Genomic DNA, 17,119 nt, shown 5'->3' on the forward strand with positions numbered 1-17,119 from the left:
AAAAGGCATATTGTTTTACTGCCTGTTGAAATCATTGACCTAGTGTTACTGTAACCTCAAGCTTTACAAAGATAGGTAGGTAATCCCTTGTGCAATTTATGCCATGCTTCTAGGCTGGGATTTTAAAAGAGAACGGAATTAGGCAGCCAGGATAATAGTACTTCCTTACCTCACAGGGGTGTTGTAAGGATAAATGCAATTAAGGATTGTGAGAAGCTCAGATATTTTAGGAGCTATATAAATACCATAGCTAGTTAGTGAATGATGGAATAAATGAAATAGTCATCTCCTTCAGTGTTCTGGGATGTGAGGAGATAAGACATTAGCAATTATCTTCAAAAACTCATGGAAGACGGGAGAGATTCCATAGGACTGGAAGAGGACAAATAAAGTGCCAATATATAAAAAGGGGAATAAGGACAACCCAGGTAATTATAGACCAGTCAGCTTAACTTCAGTACCCAGAAAAATAATGGAGCAAATAAATTAAGCAATAAATTTGCAAACAACTAGAAGATAAGGTGATAAGAACAAATCACGTCAAACCAACCTAATTGCTTTCTTTGACAGGGTAAGCAGCTTTGTGGATGGGGGGGGGGGAGGGGTGGCATATCTTGATTTTAGTAAGGCTTTTGATACCTTCTTACATGACCATCTCATAAACAAACTAGGGAAATACAGCCTAGATAGAGCTATTATAAGGTGGGTGCATAAATGGTTGGAAAACCATTCCCAGTGCTTCACAGTCAAGCTGGAAGAGCATATCAAATGGGGTCCTGTAGGGAGTGGTCCTGGGTCCGGTTCTGTTCAATATCTTCATAAATGATATAAATAATGGCATAGAGACCACTTATAAAGTTTGTGGAGGATACCGAGCTGGGCGGGGTGGCTAGTGCTTTAGAGGATAGGATTAAAATTCAAAATGATCTGGATAAACTGGAGAAATAGGCTGAAGTAAACAGGATGAAATTGAATAAGGACAAATCCAAAGTACTCCATTTGGGAAGGAACAATCAATTGCATGCATACAAAATGGGAAAGAACTGCCGAGGAAGGAGTACTGTGGAAAGGAATCTGGGGGTTATAGTGGAGAGAAAGCTAAATATGAGTCAACAGTGTAATGCTGTTGCAAAAAAAGCAAATACTGGGGTGTATGAGTAGGAGCATTGTAAGCAAGACATGAGAAGAAGTAATTCTTCCACACTACACCACACTGATAAGGTCTTAATAGAGTACTGTGTCCCATTCTGGGCGCCACATTTCAGGAAATATATGGACAAATTGGTGAAAGTCCAGAGGAGAGCAACAAAATGATTCAAGGTCTAAAAAACATGACCTATGAGGAAAGTTTGAAAAAATTGAGTTTGTTCAGCCTGGAGAAGACTGAGCGGGGACAAGTACATAAAAGTTTGTTACAAGGAGGAGGGAGAAAAAATTGTTCTCTAACGTCTGAGGATAGGACAAGAAGCAACAGTCTTAAATTGCTGCAAGGGAGTGTAACGGGGTGCTCACTGCACCCCACTGGGTTCAGCCTCCTGGCCCCGCTCCCCAGTGAGTCAGGACCATTCCAAGCTGGTGCAACACCTGTGCTCTTTATTCCCGTGTCCGGTCCCCACCACCAAGCTCCAACTATTTACAGCTTATTTACAGGTTTGGCTTAGCACAGGCCTCAATGGCAACAGGGTAGCAGGCGTGCCTGGCTCCTTCTGAGCCTACTACCCCTTCCTGGTCTCCGCCCCCCTTGGGCTCACTCCCTCCCAAGCTTTTAGCCCTTTCTTAAGGAGGCTGGCAGATGTGGCCAGTTTCCAGGCCAGTCCTAACTAGTTGCTCAGCCCCAACCCATTTCCTCTGATTGGGGCTGGAGTATCAGGAGCAGATTAGGGATTCCTCTGCAGCACCCTACCACAGGGAGGTTTAGGCTGGACATTAGGAAAAACTTCCTGTCAGGGTAGTTAAGCACTCAAACAAATTGCCTAGGGAGGTTGTGAAATCTCCATTATTGGAGATTTTTAAGAACAGTTTAGACAAACACCTGCTAGGGACAGTCTAGTTATTACTTAGTCCTGCCTTGAGTGCAGGGGACTAGACTAGATGACATAGATGTCCCTTCCAGTCCTACACTTCTATGATAGATACATCCCACTGAAAATGAATGTGAGTTGGGTACCTAACTCCTTTTTGCCTTTGAAAATCTTCTCCCTAGTGACTTATGGGGGGAGGGGAGGGAGGAGGAGGGGGAACAGATCACTATGTTTAAAAAGCAATTCTGTAGTGTATGTAGTTCTTCCAAAATCAGTTTTCATATTTGACACAGTCAGTTGAAGAAAACCTTTTTCAGAACCAGCATAGTCAACTATGTTAATTATGGCCTACGTTGAACACAAGGGCTCAGAAGTTACTCATTGTTAATAAATAGCTTTACGATGCTCTATAGAAAGTACAGCCAATACTTACATACATTTTTTACTTTTATTTAGAAAGTTTATGAACTAAAAGCCTTCAACATAAATCCAAAGTTTATTTAAATGGCTTGCTAACTGCTTAATTGTAAGTGATTCCAACCTTGTAACTTATAGAAAATGAGAAACAGAGAGATTAAAGATATATAAAAACAGCTTATAAAGCTAGTACATAATTAAGGTAAGACTGAAGGAGAAAAGATGACAAGTTCATTATACAGCAGTATAATGGACTAAAAGTTTATGAAACTTCAAAAGATGGTAGAGACCTCACATAAATACCAGAAAAGATCAAAAAGAACTTTGCAAAGAGGAGATGCTAAATATTATCAGAAGGAACACAGAATTGTGTAGTATTAGCCAACAAGGTTACACCACCCTAAACAGAAGTACCCCAATTAAATATTGGCAGAGACAACAGAACAGCGTATGGCAAAACAAGAGACCCTAGAAAGGGATGTTCTGAGCAAGTGTTTATTGGCAGCATAAAATGCTGAAATTCCAAAAGCAGAAGCAAGATGCCCCATGACATTTGAATGTAGAGATAAATGGAGTTTAGGTTTTGAGAGCAATCTCACAATAAATGTGCAGTTACAAATATGAAACCAGAAAACAGATGCCTTCGTCTCTCATTGACTATGAAAAGGAAATGCATATAGCAAACTAGTATTTTAAATGGACTCCAATTTATATGAAGTAAGATTTGGGTTCTGGATTAAACACATCAGCTTTTCAAAAAGTGAAGCAGTCAGATAGCCCACATGAATAAATCAATCCTGATGCTTTCAACAAATAGCTTCTCACAAGCCAAACCATCATCTGGACAAGAAACAAGACAAAACATTTTTTTTTATAGTAGAAGAGCTGCACGTTTGAAATTTCTATTTTTTAATTCAACTGGGGCAAACACTTAATGTACATGTACTTACACCAATTTAACCTTTGCTTAAATCAGGTTAGGTTAATTAATCTAAACTGATTTAAGCAAAGGTTAAACTGGTGTAAGTGCATGTACATTAGGGGCCAGAACCAGTTTAGCTTCATCTATTTAAAATAGCTCTAGTTAAACTGATGCAATTTTTCTACTGCAGACTAGGCCACATAGTCTGCTGCTGAATTACTAGTAAGAGCTAAGATTGATCACAGATAAACATCTTGCTAACTTTCTGTTGATTTCCTTAGGAAGGATCAAAGAAATACTAGAACATGACTACAGTAATAATACTGCTGTGAACTGAGGTTTCTACATCTATTGAGAATCATCAGATCTACAGTGCATCTTATCTACACACCAGCTTCACTTGATAAGTAACTTTTAGACACATACGTTCTTTTACCTAAATCATAATTTTATTCTAAATTAAATACCTCAGAGGGTACTTACTTAGATTATGAAAAACTTGAAAGTGACTTAGATGTTAGTGAGATATTCACCTGTAATCTACAAGTTGCACATAGCTCTCCAGAAATAATTCTGACTCAAATAATGGAGTGCAATGGACTGGAAAATCTGTTAGTTCAGCAAAACACTGCTTCTACGGAAATAGTGTTTACATGCATTGAGAAGATAGCTGAAAGAAAGCATGCATGCTAAAAGCAGATAGATCTTAGGCATTTTTCAGATAAAACATGTTTTGTGATATCACACCAAACAGAGCTTTTCAGAGCTCAGACAAGAGATAGTGAACTTAATGAGTTTTTAAGCTAAAGAATTCACTCATGTTTTAACATTTGGTTAGGAGTGACAGAAGAGTTTATGGCAAACTAAGATTAGAGTTACATATTACCTATGGTTACACATCATGGTGATTTTCAAGAGAAGATAGTTACAGTGTTCAACTGTTAAATAAATATGAGAAGTTGGTGATATTTCTAGTGGAGAAGGAAAAGGCCCAACTGGTAAATTAATGCCTAACTGGCAAATAAATCAAAATCTCACTACAGAAGTAGTTATTCTAATTCAATACTATTCTGGGAATTGATTTTTGGAGCCAATATGGAACTGTAGATGCTTAATTCTGGTTTTTATTAGTTACTTAACAGGATATCCCAATCGTTCATTTCAACTTGGTAAACTCTATCATTTAGTGTAATTACCAAAAACATAATATGATGTTGAACTAATGCAACTGTGTCAAACTTCCCAATTTACATTTCTGGATGCGACGGTCTCAAAAACTTTAGGTTCATGGCACACAATTAGATTGGTTAAATTAGTATGGTTTAAAAGGCGTTTATTGATTAGATAAAAAGTAACCCTTGTATTGTATTTTCCTTGTGGCTGTTCTAGTTAGGTTACTCACACAAGCTTCTCTCAAGAGTGAGTTGTCAGAAAAGCTACTACTTTTTAATCTTCTTGGATGTATACCTTTAAACCATGTGCAATGTATCGAATTCACACCATTACTATTTTCTTATAACATTGCCATCATGTAAGCTGCTTTTAAAAATAAATCCAATTCTAACAGAGTTGATATGTTTGTCACAAAAGCATTCTTCAAAGCTGAACTACTTTTTCCCTGGGGGAAAAAAACCCAACTAAATGACATTTTACTGTTTGCTAACTGCAAAGCTTTGGTCCTTCTGTCTTAAAAGAACATAGTCAAGTAATTTAAACCCAAACCTGATTCACCTTAAGATAAAAAGTTATTAGCATATTTTTCCCGTTCAATTGTCAAGATTAAATTACACCCTTCCACTACCTTCCGACTAGAAGAAACCACTATTTTTGTAGGACCCATACAAGGACATTGTGCTTTTGCTGACTCTGCAGTAGCAGTTGAACTGTTCTAAGAGCTGTTGACACCAGATACACAAAAACACAAAATCCTTATGTTGGGACATAAAAGTGAAAATGAGAAGCAAGTTTGCCTCTGTTTCATTAGATGAAAGGTGTGGAGAACATTTACCATGTAAGCAGAAGATCTATTCAGTGCTGGGAAGGAAACCATTTTTTCCAAGCTTAATGGATATTACAAACAATGAAGAAAAAGAGCAGGCAGTACCCATTGACCAGGTAAGAAGAGATGTACTATACAAACACCAGCTGAAAAACTGAAGTGCTCATATTTCACATATTCCGAGACCATTTGGCAATAAACACTTTGAACTTTGAAAGATGCTATATTTGCATAAACATTCATGCAGCTCAAAATGGTGGCCTAGTTAAACCTTGTGGCACGTGTCCCTTGAACCTGGAGATTTAATTTTAATATATATATTTCAGCCGGTTGAATGGAATTCTGATGGTTCAAGTGCAAAGCTCCTTTTGTGGCAGGCCATTGTATGTGGAAGATGATCAACTGTGAACAGACAAATTATTCCATCGTAACTTACACAGAATTCTGATGTGTCCTACAATCAAACTGGAAATATACACAACCAAAGAAGATTTAGTCTCCAGCTATATCTAGCTGATGACTAGACTTGGGTAAATATTTATCATACGCTTTCAATTATGGCAAAGTTAGAGATGAGCATACCTTAAAAAGTTCATTTTGGCACCTAGCAGTCTAGATTCTTGTTAGTATATGGGGGAAAAAAGTGAGCTGAATTTAAGAATAGGCTCTTAAATTTTCTCAATACTTTCCACTTCCAGGTAAATTAGAAATGTTACAAGGTTTAGCAGTAGTTGGCTGCTTCTGTTATAACAAGCAGCACTTAAACATGGGAGAGGAAAGTTCTGAACATCCTAAAGTCTATAAATGATTTTGTTGAAAGGTTTTGGGTGGGTTATTTTATCCACACTGGTTTGCCCATCTGTAACCCAAATATCAATTTTATAAATTTTACAATTTATTCACAGCATAAATGTGAACATGTGATTCCTCATATAAAAATCTGCTTAAAGATAAGCAGTCACAAACCAACAAAAACTAAGTTTTAAAAATTTTCCATTATGAAATTTATTTAGAACTCAGGGAGTAAGTGTTGCAGGTTTCCATTTGTCTATTATCATACCCATCTCACTATCAAGTAAATTGCACTAGCTTCCCCACCCCTCTCCCCCTTTTATTTGTAGGTTAATTTTCTTAACAGCAAGAACATTCTGCGCAGTGCATTCTCGAACACTACTGCATTTCCTGGGTGCTCAAAGCCATTTTAGCTTCAGCTTAATGTCTCATATCAACGCCCAAAGCACAAAATAATGACACAAGAATACAATAGCTATTGCATCTTACTGCTGAAGTTAGATTTATCATCCTCTTCTAAGAATTATTTTGGTAGTAAAAATCTCCAGCCTGCCTCTTAAAGAAAGCAACTTATTGTCACACTGTTCACCATGTTTGTTTTATGGAATCTTGTTTTGTGACATGAGAGAAGAATGAGTATGACAGGCAATTACCAGCAGGAATTGAACAAAGGACAATTACATGTTCCATTCAAAAATGAGTTAATATCGTTGGCTTGCCAATCCTTTCCCCTTAAAATCTTAATATAAACATTGGACATATTTAAGAAATCTATGAAAGATTCTCAAACATCTGTTTAATACCCCTTTACTTCAATGAAGAACAAAAGGGCCACCAATATTCAGCTTTTCTTGTATAAACAATGGGGAGGCAGGGGAGGGGGGGGGGAGGAAAAAAAAGAGGGAAAAGAACTACCTCTTTGGTAGCCATATTTAGGAAGTTTAAAACGCTTTGATCTAAGAGTAAATACAGAGTTTACATAACTGATCACAGTGGAAAAGAGCCATTATAAATCTTGTATATTAGGTCAAGTGACAGTACATTATGAATAAACTTACATTTTATATAGAACAGAAGAGGGGAGTATACATACACTAGTTAGCATTAGTTAATAACATGGCTCTTTAATTCTAATTCCACTATCAGAAGAGCTGCATTTTTATTAGACAAGTGACCTGAACATTTTAAATTGTTCAAAGGGGTGAGTTAAGTTATGACTGAAAAATAAATCAGGTATACTTGTCCATTTCTAAAAACATAGCTAAATTTTAATTAAAAAAAACCACCATAAAAAATTATCCTAGATACTGTTTTCAGCCCAACATAAATGTTTATGCCAGTTTACAAATCCTTGAAAAAGGGGATTTATAATGCAAGTGCTGATATAACTGAAGTTATAACTATACTAAAGGGACAATTACCCTGTAAGGTGATAAAGTTCAGAGGTTTAGAAATTGCAACAATAAGAGAAAGTTAGAAATGCTAAACACCTACACATTTAGCTAATATTAGCTTTTAAGTAGCATTGGCTTAAACTCCAGTATTTTAAATGATCATTGCATTAAAAGAAAGTTCTGCCACACCTAAAGGATAAGGCATAGCCATCTACTAATTGGCATATTTATTTATTTGTCTGTTTGTGAAAAGGGCCTTATTTGTGTAAGCAGCAAAACAAATATAAACTTGAATGATTACTATGCAACAGATCTGAAGATAATTGCCTCTGCACTGAACTTCACAGTTCTCAACCGCACACACGCAGCATGCTATATGAAAAAAGTTACTAACTGAACTACAGGTATTAAATACTGAAAAAAGTTTTACATTTTTATTATAATTTATTTTATTTAACAATCTAAGAAGTTTGCAGCCATCAGCAGTTCCAGTGCAATTTCAGGTGCAATTGGGAATTCAGGAATCTCCGTGGAGCTGTTAGTGTAGCGAACCTTGTAGGTGAAATACATGCATACTTTGGATAGGACGTGGGATGGAATCTCTCTAAAATTCACCTCATTTGTTTCATTTTCAGCAAACTGACCTGTTTAAAAAAAGGAAGAAAGAATCAGAATCAAAATTCCCTTGATAATGAACACAATTGTATTGCATGTGTGCAAACTCATTTAGACTACTTCATGTTAGTGTAGTCCCTTGTTAGGAATTAGACATTTTCAGTGTACAAGATGTACAGCATAGTGTGTTAAGACATGCCACAGTTACTGGAGCCAGGGACATAATTTCCATCACCTTTTTGTTTAAAAATATTCTGTTTGTTTGGGTTAATGACTGCCTACAAGCAATACATGGAACAAAGGTTTGATCCCGATCTCAGTCTATGCTAGGAGTGCTCTCTGAGAGTACCATATTCAGCCCTGTAAGACCCACACTAATGTAAACACCTACAAGAAAGAAGGTCAATCAATGATGACCATGTGGCCTGGCTACTAGGGAGAGATGTTTATTTTGTTTAAATAAACCTTTCAGGTGATTTGGAAACATCCAGTTGTACAACAGGGGCACCACATGACCCTACTTCTGTTACCATTGCACTTCCTTCCTTTGTACAGTTTGTCATTTGCTTGTTGTGTCTTGTCTTTAATTATATTGCATGCTCGTTAAGGCAAGAACCGTATCTACCCTTTGGGTGTTTGCACAGCACCTACCACAATAGGGCTCCTATTATCCCTGCAGAGCCAATACAGCTTTTGAGAGTGAAACAGCTTCTATTTCCAGCTTGAGAATTGTCAGCAGATTTGATTACTAATTTCCAGTCAATTACATCTGAGCAGGACTACAATCCAGCCCAAATTTCATGGGAAGAAGTAGGAAGGCAAAGCAGATTTTAACATACTTTGTAAAGCCATGCAACTTAAATAGGGAACATCCACATCAAATAAATATTCAAGTATCATTGAAACCAAGATCCATTAAATGTTTTCACTTTTCATAATCTATTACATCTGAAGAGGTTTTTTTATGTGGATGGAGGAGCAGTTATTTAACTTGCTGTAACTGTGTCTTAGAGATGTTCTGTACACGTGGACCCCACTCATAGGTGCACATGCACTTGAGATCAGAATCTTTTAAAACACTAGCGTCTGTCGGTGTTGCACATGCACCTTGTATGCTCCCATGTCATTCCTCCCAAAGGCATAAAAGGCAGAGCATCTCCAATGCTATTCCCTTCTCCTTTGTCAAGATTCTGGGCTGTAAGACTCGAGCTGCAAAGAGAGTCCACATAGGATCCACATGTACAGAACATCTCAAAGAGCCAGTTACTATAAGGTAGAGGTCCCCAAACTGTGGGGCACGCCCTCCAAGGGGGGCACTGAGGAACATTTCAGGGGCACAGGGAGGGAGCGCCACCTAGCAGTTTCTGGCCCCAGCCCCCTGCCTGGAGCTCCACGCTGGGTGCCCCAGTTGCCAGCCCCCAGCCGTGGCCCCAGCCTTGGCCCCCAGCCTCCTTACCCCTGTCCGCATCCCCCCCGTCAGAGCCACGGCCCCACTTCCAGCAATGATTCTGGGGGCGGGGGGAGGATGCGGAGAGAGGAAAGGGGGGGGGCATGAGGTAAAAAGTTTGGTGACCACTGGAGGAATATCCTAGATCTACCATAGCTGAAATTTGCAGAGAAATCACATGGAACTCCATTCATACATTCATCAACTACTATTCAGTGGTGTCAGCCTCCAGATCTGATGCTTAGTTTGGTTGGGCAGTACTACAATCCTTATTTATATAAGCTCCTAGATTCCCTCCTCCTAAAGAAGTGGACTCCTTACTGATCACCAAGAATGGGATCCATATGTACAAATTCTCAAAGAAGAGAGAACACTTGGTTGATAAACAGACCTCAGTCACCATTGAAATGCTTTCCTGACTGGAAGAAAAAGGATGGGATGAATAGAATTCCTCAATAGAAGGTACTGTTCCCCTTGGGGGGTCACTGAAAATGAGGCGGGCTCACAGATTTTCTGTGTGACCCAGTGGATGAAAAGAATTCTTCATAAATCAGTACTCAGGCAGGTTTTGAAACTATGGATAGTGAAGAGATATCTAAAAGTGGTGACACTAGTTCTGGGATAAATCTGAGCTCTGCTGGATTAGCAAAGAAAGCCCTGTAAGGTTGATGGTACTGGGAGCAAAGGTTGATGCCACAGATCTTTCCATAGTTGGTAACATAGTGAGCGTCAGAGATGGTACTGTTGAATACAGTACCAAGAGCTGCTCCAAGAACCAGACTTATAGATTCACAGATTCTAGGACTGGAAGGGACCTCGAGAGGTCATCGAGTCCAGTCCCCTGCCCTCATGGCAGGACCAAATACTGTCTAGATCATCCCTGATAGACATTTATCGAACCTACTCTTAAATATCTCCAGAAATGGAGATTCCACAACCTCCCTAGGCAATTTATTCCAGCGTTTAACCACTCTGACAGTTAGGAACTTTTTCCTAATGTCCAACCTAAACCTCCCTTGCTGCAGTTTAAGCCCATTGCTTCTTGTTCTAGCCTTAGAGGCTAAGATGAACAAGTTTTCTCCCTCCTCCTTATGACACCCTTTTAGATACCTGAAAACTGCTATCATGTCCCCTCTCAGTCTTCTCTTTTCCAAACTAAACAAACCCAATTCTTTCAGCCTTCCTTCATAGGTCATGTTCTCAAGACCTTTAATCATTCTAGTTGCTCTTCTCTGGGCCCTCTCCAATTTCTCCACATCTTTCTTGAAATGCGGTGCCCAGAACTGGACACAATACTCCAGTTGAGGCCTAACCAGCGCAGAGTAGAGCGGAAGAATGACTTCTCGTGTCTTGCTCACAACACACCTGTTAATACATCCCAGAATCAGGTTTGCTTTTTTTGCAACAGCATCACACTGTTGACTCATATTTAGCTTGTGGTCCACTATAACCCCTAGATCCCTTTCTACCATACTGCTTCCTAAACAGTCTCTTCCCATGGACAGGGAGGATAAGGCAATCTGAAATTCAATGTCAAAGAACTCAAAGACTGAATGAGCGCTCTTTGTTCCCTGAGAACCTGGAGTGACATCTTTTATGGATGGAGTACTCGCTGAATGAGGTTCTGAAGGAGATCCAAGAACAACTTTTGAGCCAGATGCTCCTCCCATGGATTTCTCCATCAGGAACCACTTTAAGTGCACCTCTTTGGCTTATTAGATGCATTTTGGTGGGTTTTTGTTAAAGATTTGATAGAATGGTGAATTCAAAAATGTGAATCTAATCACTAATTAGAGAACAGCCAAAGTGGTGTAACTAGACAATATAAACCCCCTTGCAGTTTTCGATGAGGCCCAGAATCAGTCATGAGGTCACTTCCTATACCCAAATTTAAGTCTGAATGCCCTTTTGTCCCTGAAATTTAAGAGGATTCGGATGCAGTTTGGTTTAGTTTTAATATAGGTTCATATTCACAGACCATTTGCTATATCTCCAGATATAATTTGTCTATCTGGCAGCTAGAATCTTTTCACATGTAAACAGTTTTACCTTGATGATTTTTATACATAATGTGCTCAACCATGGAACCTGATTATACCATTTTTATAGAACACCCAGCTCAGGTGCCTGAACTCTTACTGGACTCTTTGTCCTTCATGGTGCTGTAGCCGTTTTTGATTTTTAATTGGCAAGCCCCACCCACAGAGTCACAGCCATGTACTACTATTTGCAGATGTGGGACAGGCATGTATAGGCCCACCTAAAATTAAAGGAACACCCTCTCAGCTAAGGGGAGGAACCACTAAGCTCAGGCTACAAGTGAGTGCATGGGACAACAAAGGGGGGAGGAAGGGGAGAAAAAAAAAAAGCTACAGGAGTGAGGTCAAAGGTTGAAAAAAAATCAGAGAACCAGAAGGGAACACCAGACATAGAACCCCTGACAGCATCTGCTGCTCCTCAGTGGACACTCCCCAGAGGAACTCTGCCCAGAGATGTGATTGAATGAGGGACCGGAAATAGACCCTACAGTCACAGAGTGCCCCCTACATCCAGCTTCCTCCTCCTGGAGTGACTGGTGTGCATAGATCAGGAGGTGTGGGGAAAGTTGCAGCCAGAACCCTCAGTAAGAGGGGCTGCAAGATGATGCACTCTGCATAGATGTGCGCCAGGGTCTCCCTCTCATCACGAAAGGGACAGGCATCAGGGGAGTTCATGAACCACACTAAGTACACGTTCATACTCGTAACTCCCCAAAAGGAGCCGCCAACGAATATATCTAGTCGGTTGTGGAACCAGAGTGGAGTACAGATTGGCTTGCCCTTCTCAGGTGGCAGCAGGTCTCACAATGTGGTGTTGGGGCAGGACACAAAGGCAAGAAAGTGAATGGCATGATGCACAAGTGTATACAGATGTTTTCTGGGCATAGTTTGGAAGTGGACCAGCTGGATGTCGTGGAGCCAGGCGGTTGTCAGGGGAGAGACACACCAGCTGGATGTCGTGGAGCTCAGGTGGTTGTCAGGGGTGGCTGGGGAGACCCATACCGCAGGGGCCCAGAGAGGAGTTCTGGAGAGCCAGGAATGAGCAGGCAGCACCCTCCTGCAGGGCCAGCTTGAAGAAAGGGAGAGAAGCAGGAGGCAAGGCTGCCCTGAACTCCCCTGCTATAGCCCGTGACAACAAATTAAGATAAAGGCTGTGTAACTACACCAATATTGACAAAAATCAAGAAATCATGAGTAAGCCCCAAAAATCATGAGATTAAAAAACAAAAAACCCTCTGTTCTGTGCCAAAAAGAGATTGTGGTTTTTGGTTTTGTTTTTTAATTTTTGAACTCTCCCTGCCCAGCCCCAGTGTGCAACAATTAATATTGCCCACTGTCCCAAGTTTATTGGGTAAGGTGATTTTTTGCCCTTGCTACAGGAGCTCTCATCTCGTCATTTGCCCACCCTCTGCCCAGCAATTAGTTCTGCTCCCATTCTCCCAAGTCAATCCTGTCCCCAGCTCCCTCATTAGTTCTGCCCATCCCCACCATCAGCACATTACTCCAGCCTCACCTCTGCTCTTCTCCTGGGGTTCTTTACCCTTCTTTCCCAGGGCTAGGGGCTGCAGTGCTGTCCCCTTTCCACCTTCCAGGATTGTGGGGGGCAGCTCCAAGGGCTCTTCACCACCCCACACCCCATCCCAGGCTGAGTGCCGCAAGAAGGGAGAGGGGAGGTGGGGGAAAAGCAGAGGTGCTATCCTGTCCCCATTACTCATACGAGAGGAGAGAGAAGGAGGGAGCAGAACTGCCGAGTTGCTGGGCTCTTTAGCTCCGATGTCCAATCCCATGAGAATAGCTTTGAGTTACTGAGGGATGGAGGCAGGGGGGAGAGTTCTGCCTGCAACAGCTCGACTGATTGTTTAGCCCCAGGAGGTGGGGAACTGGAGCAGATGACCAATCAAAAGATTCGTCTGTTAGAGGGTTAGAGCTTGGGCATCCTCACAAGATTAGGCTCCAGCCATGCCCATCACTCACAAAAGAATCATAAATGTTGGCAACAGTGCACAGCCCAGACTTCTCCAGTGCCCAGTGGTTGAGTAGGGATGGAGCAGAATCAGCACATCTGGGGCACGCTCCAAGTTTCAGACTGTACCCACCCCAGTGATATCCAAGGGAATTTCAAGATGGGGATTGTACCAATTAGTTTTGGCTATCAGTAACTGAAAGATTTTAAAATGTAGCCTTCTAATCTTAACTAATCCTCTCCCCCACATACATGCCATTTGAAGGAATGGGAATGGGAGGGGGGAAATCACAACTGTTTGTGTCTGTGGAAGTAATTGTAATTGCTTGTCTTACAGTAGCACCCAAAGACTTCATATACAGTTAGCACCTGATTATATATAACTGATAATACAAGACTTGATAAAGCTGAATTGTCTAAGTAGGAACAGAAACCAATCTGGACTGGGACAAGTCACTATTCATAATAGAAATTCAACTTTTATATAACAGATTATACAAATCCAAACACTCCACAAAATAGGAAAGTGAAATAACTGAATTACAAGATGCTACTAAACTCATTGCACCTACCTGGACCACTCAACATAGCTTTTATTGTTCCTGATGTTAACGCATGCTCTCTTTTTACAATAAACTCATGACCATCAGAGGATATCAACTTCACATACATAGCATCAGGGCCCTCACACCCACCGTATGTTTTCTCTTCTCCATCTGTAATAGAAAACAGATTAACTGATACTTTCAGAATATCCGGTTAGTACTTTCGTAGTATGAAGAAAGCTAGTACAGCTTATGCCTTTATTACAAGCATGAAGTCTCAGTGCGCTTACCTCTGAAAGACCAAAGAAATAAAGACATGCAAGGTAGCAAAGGAGAGGGTGGAGGATAAGACAAGGAAGTTGTTTCTTTTAAAGTGAAAAATTCAGCAGACAGCAAAACTTAAAGCTTTGTGCCTTAGAGAGCTAATTTAGTTTTAATATACTGTTACTGATCTGTCCCCTCCTTCCCTTGTCCCTGACCATTGAGTCAAAACATGATTTCAGTCATTTCTAGAAAAAGAAATAAGTCCATTCAGGGTTATTTTTTTCCTTTATATAATAAAATAAACCCTGCTACTCAAATCTGAGACTATACTTGCTGCTTGCTCTAAAATGGCTGTTAAACATTCCTCATGAAGTCGTATTACCAGGGAAAGGGCATATTTCTAATGTTAATACATTAGAAGACAGTAATTAAGAATTTGCCAAATGAAGAAGAAACATCTCTTCCTACAGGCAGTGTCTGTTGTCATGTTTTTAAGAGGGCAATTCACAGAATAAAAGTCTTTGCCTGGTATTAACGCATTCATTTAAAAAGGAACTCCAGCAACTTTAAAAAGTCAATTTGAGGAAAGTTTACTTACTACTGCAAGTAACGTAAGTTTACTGCAACAAAGAGTAAACAAAATGTTCTCTTTATTTCCAATTTGTTTTCTACTTTGGACAGCACTTTGAACAGTTTCCTCTGTTTATGTGACTCTTTCACACAGCAGCAGGAAAAATTAATTATTTAAACAATAGTAAATGTCACTGTAAAACTACAAAATTAGGCAGAGAGCTTAGTGGCAGACATAATAGCTGAAACTCCTCTCCCTCTCTTACCCCTCCCCCCCCAACCCATTAATTAGATTTCAACTTGTGTCTCTGGCTGATCCAGGGGTAAGACTGCCAAAAGATTCAAACAAGTTTCAAAACCTGAAGTGATGATAAAAAAAAAAAAAAAAAAAAGAAGGCAAAATACCACTTTAATCCAATTTAAAATTAGACGTTGTAGTCACGGTCTCTTTTCAGGTAGCATGTGTTTTTTTCCCACAAAAATAATATACATTTACATAAGTTACTATAGTAAATAGGATTAAAGTAACTTTAATGAGAAGTTAATGAACTGTATATTCTACATAAGATTTCATTTTCAGGGTTGTATTAATCTGCTTACTTATTTTAATTTTTACATAACCAGTAAGATGCTAGAAACCCTCAATATCTGGGGTCAGTACAATAAGAAAAAGTCCAAGTATGATTATAAGGAGGCTTGGTGATAAATTTACTTCCTTCCAGCAGAATCCAGAGGTGGTAAGAGAATAGAGACGTACTTTTGAAGACTGGAATTTAATCAGTAAATATTAGTAAATGTCATTTCTTCCTCCATCCAAAAACAAATCAATGATTTCTATTGTTAAGGAAACATTAGCGATTAAGTGTACCAAATATATACTGCACTTGTACAGATTCTTGTTAACAATTATGTCTTGCAGTCAGTTAGGAAAATGTGGCTTACTTTCAGGACTATCAGGGTTAATCAAAATAAAATTACTGTATAATTATTAGATGAGGATTTTCCACCAGTTACCATTAGTGCAAAAGCTCAAGTTGCTAAAAAGAAATACAGCTGGAAAGGTGTTTGTCAGTGTCCATAAAAATAACTGAATCCACCCAAGCCCACATTAAATCTAGTTATTTTCTCATTATGCAGTCATTTGAATGGAGACAGATAGGGCAGCTCCAAGCACGTAAAATCAAGTTAATTATGATGAGATAGTAAGCAAAATTAATTGTTATGTAAAGCTTAAAAATGCAACCTCCAAACTTCACAGTCCTTTCCTACTCAATTCCATTATCTAAAAGCCCAAGATGTTTCATGTTTTAAAAATGTGAAAAGATGTTTGTTAAAAAACTAACTTACCCATTCTCTCCTTATTAAATGTTTATTGCTTTGCGACAGCAGCTTTCACAGTAAGATGGTCTGAAAACAAAAAGTATTGATACAAGTGTCAAAATTACTTTTTAGTAGTAATTTCATAAGTCAGAGTTTAAGTGACCTACTATAAAGACTGATGTTCCAGTCATAAAGAAAACTTTAATGATGATATACAAGTCTGATTGAAGTATTCAGTAGATTCAAGTTTCAGGATGTGTTCCCTATCCATTAGATTCTCACAAGCTTTACAAAGTGAAAGCTGAGTATGTGAAAGATTTCCGGATTTTACCTTACATGTTGTAAAAATAAAGTTTTAAACCTTTAGCAGTCAAGGGCCTTAGAAAAGCTAGTTATAGTTTCTAGAACTTTAGGGGAGAAATCTGTGTACACAGAATTTGCTACTATAATGGCAAAATTCCTACAAGATAAAACAGAAGAAAAATAAGCACTGTGTGTCACAGTGCAGTTAGCCTTGAACCTTTCACCAGTACTAACAAGTGTAGAAACTGAAGCCTTTATCTGCAAAATAATTCCAGTATGGACAACAGCAATTCAAGTTTCTTTATATCACACTGCAGTTATGCTCTGGAACAGTGGTGGACAAACTTTTTGGCCTGAGGACCACATCTGGGTGGGGAAATTGCATATAGGGCCATGAATGTAGGGCTGGGGAGAGGGTTGGGGTGTGGTGTGCAGGAAGGGGCTCTGGACAGGGGTGCAGAAGGCATGTGGCAGGGGGCTGGGCTGCAGAGCACGGCAAGGGGCTCAG

General features: G+C 39.6%; 1 protein-coding gene across 1 annotated transcript; it reads right to left on the bottom strand.

Annotated features, from left to right (window-relative positions):
- Window positions 1–7,952: 7,952 nt before the first annotated feature.
- On the bottom strand, window positions 7,953–16,655 carry ELOC (elongin C). Its single transcript, XM_024197649.3, has 3 exons — window positions 16,336–16,655; window positions 14,182–14,325; window positions 7,953–8,189 (listed from the first exon to the last, which is right to left on the bottom strand). Exons 1-3 carry the CDS (start codon window positions 16,337–16,339, stop codon window positions 7,999–8,001), a joined length of 339 nt encoding a protein of 112 aa, XP_024053417.1. The 5' UTR covers window positions 16,340–16,655; the 3' UTR covers window positions 7,953–7,998.
- Between the last annotated feature and the right edge of the window lie 464 nt (window positions 16,656–17,119).

The sequence above is a fragment of the Terrapene carolina genome, unplaced genomic scaffold (assembly GCF_002925995.2).
Source record: "Terrapene carolina triunguis isolate 2854851 unplaced genomic scaffold, T_m_triunguis-2.0 Scaffold58, whole genome shotgun sequence".
In the NCBI taxonomy this organism is placed as follows: domain Eukaryota; kingdom Metazoa; phylum Chordata; order Testudines; family Emydidae; genus Terrapene; species Terrapene triunguis.

Excerpts from the sequence above, each read along its gene's own strand:
- ELOC (XM_024197649.3), bottom strand. Across the intron at positions 8,190-14,181 it reads AGCTATGTTGAGTGGTCCAG|GTCAGTTTGCTGAAAATGAA; the intron begins GTAGGTGCAATG and ends TTTTTTAAACAG.